Here is a 10,996-nt window from a genome sequence, read left to right as displayed (position 1 = left end):
ACATACCTTAGAAAATGGGGGATGGAGGTCACATCCTGCCCATTCAATATGTGAGACATGCTCCTTCCTCTTGGATGGTTTCAAAATGAATCCACACCCACGTCTCCGCTTAAGGGGTTCCAGCCCTTTCTTCCACAGATAAGGCGAAGCAGAGGGGCAGTGATGTTAAAACAGGCCTGAAGCCTCCCGTTACAGCGTTCCTCATGGCCCTGTTCATGGCTCCAGCTTGACCTTGTTATGACTAGCTGAAGATTCTGATGGTATTGGCATACCTACCATTCTAAAATTTCTATGCCTACCCTCGTACCACCATCATGAAGGGGCAGAGACAGGGGATGCGTGTCTGTTTGGGGTTCTGTGCCTTATCAAGGAAGGGCAGAGGTGTGAGTGATCAGGGGAGATAGGAGGCAGGATGACGACTGATGAATTTTAAGGGAAAGGGAGACCATCGAGAGACAGACCCACTGTGTCAAGTAACACAGACACAGAGACGTGTTTACAGTTTCCTGCTGCTCGCTGACTGAAAACTTGCAATGATTGATGAGTCACCGTTAGCAATGGTAAGACCATCTGCAGGTTTTGTTCTGGAAATAATGAAAGCATTGAAAAAATACTAGTATGAAGGTCAGTATTCTTTCATACAAAGTCATCTACTGTAATTCTTAACTGGTAGGTTAGCTTTTAGTTTTAGTATCTAGTCGAAACTGGGTCTGATTCAAAGCTTCCAAAAAGCAAAGACATTCTGCTACTTTCCACTTTGTACTTAATCCTCTGATGTTTTCCTTGGAAAAAGCTTTGCTTGCTTGTTTACATTTGGACATTCTGGCAGCAGTGCGGAAGTTTCCGGCAGTGCAGGTTAAGTAACCTTATCACAACGGTGGGGGTCCTCCCTGAACTCTATCTGGCATGAGTCCATGTTCTTCAGTGTCCTGATCCCTTTCCAATACTTCTGTTTTTAAAGACCAGAATCGCACAAATCAAGCAAATTAAATTGAAAAAGGTGAAAATCCTAGACAGTATCATAGGTCTCTGCTTGTGAATGCTGTTCTTTCCCACAGTACAAACCTGCAATTCTCATCCATTTAGCCCCAGTCTGTCCAGAAATCCAGGTTAACAACTAAGCAGTGGCAGATTCTTCTGGTCCTTGGCTCCTCAATCATTGTCCTGCTGCTGTTGGGGCTCTGTTTGCATTTCATCTCTTCTGGAGCTTTTGACCCTTGGGCTGTAGGGGTCAACACAGCATCACCACGGCATGGTATCTTGGGTTAGCTTACTGACTTTCCACGATGTGTAAATCCCCTGTGGGCTTAATATAGGTGTTTGAAGATTCATTATGGTTCATTGCAGCTCCTCCTCCGTGCCTCTCCCAGGCCTGCCTGAAGGCTGCAGAGCGACTTTCTGCCTCAGCAGACCCCTTCGCCCAACCGTGCGACCACTTCCTGTTCAACTGTGGGCCAAAGGAAGTCCTATCATCCGGGGGGAGAGAAAAGCGCAGAGGCGAGGCTGAGGGCCAGAGTGGGAGGATGCAGGGGGAGAGATGGAGCAACAGAGGCAGAAATGCAGGCAGAGCAAGAGAAACAGAGACATTCGCAGTGACACCATCTGTCCAGTCAGCTCAAAGGACAGCAGTACTGCAGCTGATAAGGGAGATTTTAGGTGAGTTTTGAAATACATCTTCTAAGGAAATGTTGTGGTGATTGTCTGTAATTTACCTTATACTCTTCAATCGTCTTTCTTTCTCTGCAATAAAGAGTTATGCATTTACCATTGAGACTGTACCTCTGTGACACCCTCTGACCTTTCTGCTCCATTCTCTCAGAATCCACGGACAGACCAGGGTCAGAGGACTCAGCTGAGCAGAAGGCCAGGAGGTTCTACAGCACATGCATGGATACAGAGAGGATAGAAAAGGCTGGACCAGAACCATTTCTGAAACTCATAGAGAAGGTGACTGACAGGGCAGTGTTAACTTTACAGGCTGCTAGAAGCAGGTTGTCAAACAGACTGGCATAGGAATGTTCCTGTCATGCTAGGGGCCATTTTCTGTAAATGGCTGAAAGATGTGGGTCTATGTTACCAAACTGCAGGTTGTACATAAGAATCCATCTTTCTCTCCCTTGCTTTAGCTGGGAGGCTGGGCAGTATTTGGAAAATGGAATCGAAGGGACTTCAATGCAACTCTTTCTCTCCTGATGAAAGATTACTTCACTTTCCCATTTTTCAACATTTATGTGGGAAGCGGCCCCAGTGACAACAATACAGGGCATCAGCAGAAATACATACAGGTCAGTGCAATTACTAATGGAGTCAGTTTAGAGGAACCGTAACAGTGTTCCCAAGATGCTGGAGTCCATTAATTATGTCTTTATTGTATGCTGCACAGGTCATGGGATGAGAAGAGTGCAAAATAGTTAGGTTTAGATTTCCATGCCTGATGGTTCACATGGCGTCAAGAGTGTAACAATAGGAACTTTTGTTTGATATCTGTTGCAACCCGGACCTATGTTGTTGTTCCATTTAGAGCAAGAGAAACCAAGAGTATGTTAGTAGTGTGCATTCATGTGCAGGTATTTAATAAAAACTGGTTACCTCATTTGAGCACCCAATATATTCTGAAGTCCGCTGTTCTCTTGTATACAGATGCAGAACATAACAAAGAGCATCAGTGTTATTCTTCTAAAATAGTGTCTCCTCTCCATAGATTGACCAGCCTGATATTCAAATCCCTGTCGAATGGATAAGCAAGAAACCAATACCCATAAGTCGAAAAAAAAAAGTTCAGGTTGGGATTTCTGCTCAAAATCAGGATCAGTCAGCTGGTATTACAAAATCTGATGAAACTTTTCTTGTCTTTTTACTCTTTTTTTTGCATTTATTTTTATCCTCCCCAGGATCTGCGTCACTTCCTGTTGTCTCGGGTCCAACTCCTCAGTCTTTTGGGGGTGCCTTCCAGCAGTACCAGCCAGCACATGGGCATGTTCATCCAGTTGTCCTCTGAGTTGGCCCAGTTCACCTCACCCCTGCTGTACCGCCTGCAGCACCAGCTGTTATACCATCGGCTGACTGTGGGGGAGCTGCAGGTTGGGAGCTCCGCCCTCCTTCCCCGCTGCATTTGATCTGTAGGGTCTTGCCCAGTAACTAGTCTGCTTCTTCTTCCTCTATTGAAGCTGCTTAGTCTCACTATGGCTTTATTGAAGTCCAGTTTGAATCGGCTTCATTTCGCAATGTTTATCTCTTGCTCTCACAGTGTTTTTCTGAGCTCATCCATGCCAGAAGCTTCAGGGCTGCCTGCATGGTTTTCATGCTTGATTTTTCATCTCTTCATTGACGCTCTGTCTCCACAGGCTCAGGCCCCCGCCATCGATTGGCTGGGCTGCCTGCAGGCTTCTTTTCACCCCCTGACTGTCCGTGAATCCGACGTTGTTTACCTCCACAATCTGCCATACATCACCCACATGTCTAAAATTATCCGAAAATGGTGGTTCACTAAGAAATTTAGTCACAGGTACTGCGGTGAAGTAGCATCTTTGCTTTATATTTGCATGGTGCACCCAATCAGAATGCTAATCGAAATTCTAAACAAAATGCTCAACTACGTCAGTGTCTATGTACAGAATAACATAGGACTTTAGATGCGGTTGCATAACATTTTATTTACCTTTTCATTCCAGTGACACTCTTCACACTTTCATGATCCTCAGTCTCTTAAACACAGTCATACCAGCACTGGATTCCAGATTTTTTGAAATCCAAAGGAATTTCTCTGCAGTGCTGGGAAACATGGAGGAGGTGAGTGGAATGACGCCCTATGTTGTCTATAACGTTCCTTTTAGAAGTAGGACCTGGAATGCTGGACTGAGTGGGGTCTTCATACTTAGTCTGCTTTTCAATGTTCTTGTCTTGAGGTTGTGCCCCGCTGGAGCCACTGTGTTCAGCAGACAGAGATAGGATTTAACACGGTGCTCCAAAACTTGATAAGAGAGAGGGTTGGAGTGGCTGAGGTGAGGCCATTTGTACGTTATACCTCAGAAACAAGCCTTTTTATTTAGGAAGCATCTGATTGCCACACATAATATGCCGAAATTTACTATTTACCCAGGCTGAAGACCTGATGCATTCTGTGTACTCTTCTCTGAAATCAGAGCTAGCAGACCTTCCGTGGAGAAATCAGAATCCTTCCATTTTGCACAAGGTAAAGGCTGCTATATTGCCATCATTATTAATATTATTTACTGGCATCCCATCCAGTCTGTCTCCTCTGCGCTTCCTGGGATCGACTCCAGGCTCACTGTGACCTTGTACAGGATAAGCTGTTACGGAAAATACATGGATTAATATTCTTCACAGACACCTTCATCTTGATTGTATGGGAAGCAGCTGTAGTAAAGACATCAGACAAGCAGAATTACAACAATTTAATCCACTGTTTACTAAAAACTTAAAGGATTAAAGTGACAGTAAAAGAAAAAAATATTAATGTGAAAAGGAAGGAAATGTTTGATTGGTGTATAACGGTCACATATCCCTAAAATGAATTATCATGAAGAGAGAAACCAAGGTTCAAGCAGATGTCCAGGTGCGAGGCGGAGCTTACTGTGTGGGGGATCAGTACTGCATTGGTCATAAAGCCAGGCTTGGAGGGAGTGCATAGAGACCAGGGCGAATCCCATCAGATGGTGACATCTGCTGTGACGAGTGGCGGGTTACTAATATTCACATGTAATTATTTCTAGTGATTCGCCTTTTTCAAACCTCTTTTTATAGGTTATGTCCCTGAGTCCAAGACTTTCGCCATACACAGAATTCACCACTAAAGAAAAACTCGATGAACAATATTCAAATGTAAATATGTATTTTCTATAATGGCAAATAATAATAATAATAATGTTTCATGCCATTATAATAATTGTAATCATTGTAATAATGATTATTTACAAAGGGAGGCTGTTGGAATGACAGCATTGTATTCCCCAGACAGCTTGCCCCCCTGCTACGCCCATCTAATCCTTACTCCTTCCACACTCATCTACCTGTGCAATTTCTAGAAGTCCTGGAAGGATCTCATGGAAATATGAAAATTAGTAAGTGTGCTTTTACCTGAGAGCTGTGAGTCCTAGTCATGACATGTAACTCCATATTCCACATTCCTGATTGGCAGAACCTTTCCCCACCAATCATGTGTTTACCTGTTCTACTTTATTTATGCCGTAATGTCCATATCTTAAAGTTTCATTTACATATTCATAGTTTTATATGTCTAAGTAGTTATGTTTTTTTCTCATTTGCACTGGAACCAACATTTTCCATGACATAACAGTAAGAACTGTATTAGATATATTAATAGTGCAGGTGGCTTCTAAAGGGCCACAGACAGCATTTTTGTGTGCACAGTGTATATGTAATTTATTTACATTTAACTGATTCTTTTATCCAAAAACCCTTACAGTAGAGGGATGGGTTACAATTTATCTGTGCTGTCTGGGATTTGAACCCACAACCTTCCTATTATTTGCACAATGTTCTGTCTGTTGAGCTGCAGGAGTTCTGTTAATGTTGTATTGAATCGTGCTTTAACATGCCCACAAAATACTAACTCAATAATGCAATCAGAAAATACAAGACAGATCACATCCCATACAGGTTCAAAACCAGACACAGCATTTTATATTTATTTTTCAGTAAGGGGATGGGTTCAAACTCCAATCCTCACATTTCCCAAAACACTTAATTGTATGACTACACTGACATATTCCTTTTGCACAATAAAAAATTGACCAAAGAAATTAATGTTCTTATTTACCGTATGCACATGGGATAGCTGCAGGCAGCAACAACGGTATTTACAATCAAAGTATTTTTTAACTTAGTTCCCCAATTCCAGTCCTGGAAGGCCAGTTTTTTGGTTATGTGTGTATATATATATATATATATATATATATATATATATATATATATATATATATATATATATATATATATACACACACTCACCTAAAGGATTATTAGGAACACCATACTAATACAGTGTTTGACCCCCTTTCGCCTTCAGAACTGCTTTAATTCTACGTGGCATTGATTCAACAAGGTGCTGAAAGCATTCTTTAGAAATGCTGGCCCATATTGATAGGACAGCATCTTGCAGTTGATGGAGATTTGTGGGATGCACATCCAGGGCACGAAGCTCCCGTTCCACCACATCCCAAAGATGCTCTATTGGGTTGAGATCTGGTGACTGTGGGGGCCATTGTAGTACAGTGAACTCATTGTCATGTTCAAGAAACCAATTTGAAATGATTCGAGCTTTGTGACATGGTGCATTATCCTGCTGGAAGTAGCCATCAGAGGATGGGTAAATGGTGGTCATAAAGGGATGGACATGGTCAGAAACAATGCTCAGGTAGGCCGTGGCATTTAAACGATGCCCAATTGGCACTAAGGGGCCAAAAGTGTGCCAAGAAAACATCCACACCATTACACCACCACCACCAGTCTGCACAGTGGTAACAAGGCATGATGGATCCATGTTCTCATTCTGTTTACGCCAAATTCTGACTCTACCAATTGAATGTCTCAACCGAAATCGAGACTCATCAGACCAGGCAACATTTTTCCAGTCTTCAACTGTCCAATTTTGGTGAGCTCATGCAAATTGTAGCCTCTTTTTCTTATTTGTAGTGGAGATGAGTGGTACCCGGTGGGGTCTTCTGCTGTTGTAGCCCATCCGCCTCAAGGTTGTGCGTGTTGTGGCTTCACAAATGCTTTGCTGCATACCTCGGTTGTAACGAGTGGTTATTTCAGTCAAAGTTGCTCTTCTATCAGCTTGAATCAGTCGGCCCATTCTCCTCTGACCTCTAGCATCAACAATCGCCCACAGGACTGCCGCATACTGGATGTTTTTCCCTTTGCACACCATTCTTTGTAAACCCTAGAAATGGTTGTGCGTGAAAATCCCAGTAACTGAGCAGATTGTGAAATACTCAGACCGGCCCGTCTGGCACCAACAACCATGCCACGCTCAAAATTGCTTAAATCACCTTTCTTTCCCATTCTGACATTCAGTTTGGAGTTCAGGAGATTGTCTTGACCAGGACCACACCCCTAAATGCATTGAAGCAACTGCCATGTGATTGGTTGATTAGATAATTGCATTAATGAGAAATTGAACAGGTGTTCCTAATAATCCTTTAGGTGGGTGTATATATACACACATACACACACTATCGAGAGCAAAGCTTGGGGTCTGTGTGCACAGTACTGCAATCCTACAATCCTAGGCTAGTATAGCATCAGCAATATTTCTGCAGCTAAAAAGAACAATAATGCTCAATGATCTGTGGGTTCAAAACCCAGGGAGCACACATAAATTGTAAATTTTCCCTCTATTGTAAGTCTTTTTGGGTAAAAGCATCAGTTAAATTTAAATGAGTTACATGTATGTCATGCACACAAAAAGTAGAATGTGCAATAAAGTATATTTTCAGTCCTACAGTATATGTCACCACAAGAAATCACAACATTCAGGTAAAAGCTCATTTATTAACTTTCACATTTCCTGTTGATCTATCCGGTACTTCTAGAAATTGTACAGTTTGGTGAGTGTGGGAGGAGTACAGATTAGATGGGCGGAGCTGGAGACGGAGCTGTCCAGGAAATACGATGCTGTCAGTCTGACAGCCCCCTTTCAAGTTGTAATAATTGTAATAGCTGTAATGACAATTAATAATGATAATAATGCAGTACTCGTAATGCAAAATGAGGTTGGAGTCTTTTTCTCTGCTAGGTCGTTATAATAGAAGGTGACTACTTCTCCAACTATCTGCAGTCGCTCATTCTCCAACGGAAGAACCGAAACAAGGTTTTCTCACACATGTCAATTTCCAATACGTGAGTGAGCGATTTGTTCCCCAGTGTTTGCCTTCCTGTGAATGGGCCAGTTGCAGTGCTTGATTAAATACAACATTCATTCAAAGGGGGAATCCTGCAATGTTTATTGTTTCCTAGTTAGGGCCTAATATTTCTCTATCTTGTAGCTTGGCAGTTACTCCACATCTTACAGGCAATGAGATCCACTTCCCCTTGGGAATGTTCCTTCCACCACTCTTCCATGCTTCTTTCCCTAGGTATCAGTATTTTCCCATTCAACACTAGATACCCATTATTAGTAATGTTACAAATATGACTCCCTGCATTGCTCAAAAACACTCATTAGAAGACACTAAATCCATCACAGTAATTGTATTTGGCAGGGCTGTCAGCTATAGCATTTGGGTTACTGGAATATTTTATCAATTCTTATTAGAATAGTATAATTTTAAGTCTGCTCTGTTAATTGTGTTTGACAGGGCTGTCAACTACGCAGTGCTCGGGATGCTGATGGCTAAGGATATTTTACATCTCCTCATGCCACACAGTAAGGCAGATTGTCACTGTGACTTTCCATGCCTTCTATTTTCCTACAGGATCTCTTTCCAGTCAGAGAATGTTTTAAGCTCTGTGTTAATGTTACTTTGCATTCCAATTAACTTCACTTTGCCTCTCCATTAGTCTTCAGTCTTGATGAGCTGTCAAAATTGGTCACCAATACAAATAGTTTGCCATTGTCCGTACCCACGCACTACAAAGCAGTACTGTGACATCAGTTATCTGCAGACTGACTAAGAAATCGAATTTAAATCCCCAATTGAAGAGCATATTTGTAAAATTTACTCAATCAACAGGATACATTTTCAGACTATTTCTATAGACTTTGGAAATTTTAAGAAATTTCTTTGTTGAATTACATAAGGTGTGAATGAGTTTTGCTTCCCAATACTATAACATATTGTGGTGCCGTGCAGACTGAGGCATCATGGTGGCTGCAAAAAAAGATGAGAAGAGATGGATTGACACAAAGTTGCTCTTTATATCAGTCCTTGCAAGGAACGCACAATAAGCAACAACAACACAGAGGCAAACATGGCAGGCATATGTGGGGAAGTTACACACTACACGGGAAGGCACACACATGGTAGAGCATGTCAGAATTACACATACGACACAGGTATGGGTACACACAATACTCGAGAGGACAACAGATGTTTACACTAAACACAGACAATAACTTATTATGAGACATACACAGGAGCTATATAAATGGCACATGAGCATGCTATGTAGATGGATTCGGTGCTACAATATCATAAGGAAGCCTGACTTTAGTTCATTGGCGGTCTCAGCTTGAGTTTTGGAAATCTGCTGTTTAATTTTGGCCAGTCAAAGAGGCATTCCCTGCCTTTGTACTAATTTTTCTGTATCATTTGGAGAGACATTATCTTAATGAAGCATTGGAATTACCTCTCGGCTGAATGTTGAGGTCACTTCCCCTATAGCATAAAGGCTCTATGCTGGTTCTAAGTCCAGTGTAGTGCAGTAAAATACTTTTTTTTTTCTTTTTTAATTAATTACCACTGTTGCATTGAAATGCTTGAGGGAGCCGTAGCAGCAAACCGCTATTAATATTCTGCAGCCTTTTATTTGATCTGCCTTCCTTGTGAAGTACTTAATTCCTCATATGCCAGCTTGTTTCAGCAGTAACTGTAAACACTGAAGTGCTTCTGAGTGTATCTCTGAGAAACGATCTCTTCTGTTGCTCAGTCCAGGCCCAGAGTCAGGCTCCAGAGACAGTGAGTCAGTGCGTCTGGGCGCTGTATGGTAACCTGACTGGGGGCCCAGACAGGGCTCAGCAGGCCCCAATAACGCCTGCCCAGCGCTGGGAGACGTGGGCTCAGTACTCAGCCCTCCAGATTGCGCTGCAGGTCAGGGCATCCGTTCAGCTGCCTTACTGTCAGTCACAGAGCACATATAGCATCATCCTTTTTCAGCATCCTTCAATTTATGCCTCAATTTCATCATTCATTGTCACTCTTCTTTTTAAATCTCTCAGGCCTATCAGGATTCACTCACACAGCTGGAGGATACATCTTTGTCTGGCCTCTATCACAATCGGCTGTTCTTTGCAGCCTTTTTGCAGGTATGGTGATGACAAATTTATGAATATCCAAAAAGAGTAAAATGCAGTAAAATGTTCACTCTGCCTCTAAAAAGTTGTTTTGATTCTTAAGAAGACTATTGATAAGTGCTGCAGTAGAGCATGTGCCTTAGCATACACAAGCACAGTGTGTGGCTCTGTTCCCCTGACCAGACGGTCATGGGATCAACTGCCATGCCTGGCAGACTGATGCCACCATTGGGCCCTTGAGCAAGGCCCATAACCCCAATTCCCCAGGTCTGCTGGACACTGGCTGTTGCTATGCTCTATATGTGTCTCTGTGTCTCATGGAAGGAAACTACCCAATGTCTCCATGGGCTGCATGAAGTATCTCTATTCTATTCTAAATTCCAGGTCAGCTGTGACTTTGAGCTGCATTATGATCACCTGCCATTTGCAGACTCTTTCCTGCTTGCCACCATCTGCATGAAGTCTGATTTTTGCCCCCAGTCCATGATTTGCTCCCACAATATCCCTGAACATTTCAAACAAAGCTGTTGATTACTCATGATACTCATTTTATTTTGAATATATACAGCTGTAGTTACATAAAGCTGTTCAGAATGTATAAAAGTACCTGTCCACTGAAGATTTGTTATAATTTAATATTAATAAGTTGCCTATTTCTGTTAAGCCTCTTGTGGTTAATCACATATCCACTGGGTACCTGCATTTCCCATCCATCCATCCATTCCCCATCCATTTCCCATAGCCACGTATTCGGGTAAGTCTCTCGCAGGTATGAAACAGGCCATCAGAGGGCACTCACACACTCAGTCATACACAGTGTATAGGCACTGCTACCCATAACTGGACGTAATGATGATGATGATTGATGCTGTTTTTGTACAAGTATGAGTGTGGGGCTTGGCCAAGGGTGTGCCAGAATGTGCAAACATATATTTATTGTTTTTGCATATGTAACAGTTTATGTGTATTAGCATCTGTGAGGAGTCTGCAATAGCTTTT

At 42.3% G+C, this 10,996-nt stretch overlaps 2 protein-coding genes across 11 annotated transcripts in view; one reads left to right on the top strand and one right to left on the bottom strand.

Moving 5' to 3' along the window:
- fam131bb (family with sequence similarity 131 member Bb) overlaps positions 1–310 on the bottom strand; it is a 33,585-nt gene extending 33,275 nt beyond the window's left edge. Inside the window, exon 1 of one of the 3 annotated variants that reach the window (XM_023792750.2) lies at positions 7–310. In XM_023792750.2, coding sequence (XP_023648518.1) covers positions 7–59 — 53 coding nt within the window. In that variant the 5' untranslated portion in view covers positions 60–310. The remainder of the gene's footprint in view (positions 1–6) is intronic. The other 2 variants (XM_023792748.2, XM_072716416.1) reach the window with 2 other exon arrangements.
- Positions 311–445: 135 nt separating this feature from the next.
- kel (Kell metallo-endopeptidase (Kell blood group)) lies at positions 446–10,660 on the top strand. Of its 8 annotated transcripts, none has more exons than XM_023792729.2 (18): positions 446–560; positions 1,087–1,255; positions 1,348–1,656; positions 1,820–1,947; positions 2,127–2,285; positions 2,702–2,782; positions 2,892–3,080; positions 3,345–3,505; positions 3,672–3,789; positions 3,906–4,001; positions 4,100–4,192; positions 4,765–4,842; positions 7,781–7,884; positions 8,031–8,120; positions 8,343–8,410; positions 9,634–9,794; positions 9,923–10,009; positions 10,382–10,660. In XM_023792729.2, the coding sequence occupies exons 1-18, from the start codon at positions 534–536 to the stop codon at positions 10,526–10,528; spliced, it is 2,265 nt and encodes a 754-aa protein (XP_023648497.2). In that variant the 5' UTR covers positions 446–533; the 3' UTR covers positions 10,529–10,660. The 8 variants fall into 8 exon arrangements, with proteins under 8 accessions (XP_023648497.2, XP_023648500.2, XP_023648496.2 ...); XM_023792732.2 differs by having other exon boundaries at positions 1,087–1,264; positions 7,823–7,884; XM_023792728.2 differs by having other exon boundaries at positions 1,087–1,264.
- The last annotated feature ends 336 nt before the right edge of the window (positions 10,661–10,996 follow it).

The sequence above is a fragment of the Paramormyrops kingsleyae genome, chromosome 9 (assembly GCF_048594095.1).
Source record: "Paramormyrops kingsleyae isolate MSU_618 chromosome 9, PKINGS_0.4, whole genome shotgun sequence".
Classification (NCBI taxonomy): domain Eukaryota; kingdom Metazoa; phylum Chordata; class Actinopteri; order Osteoglossiformes; family Mormyridae; genus Paramormyrops; species Paramormyrops kingsleyae.
Note: the sequence above shows the minus strand (reverse complement) of the source record. Positions and strands in the feature narration are given on the sequence as shown.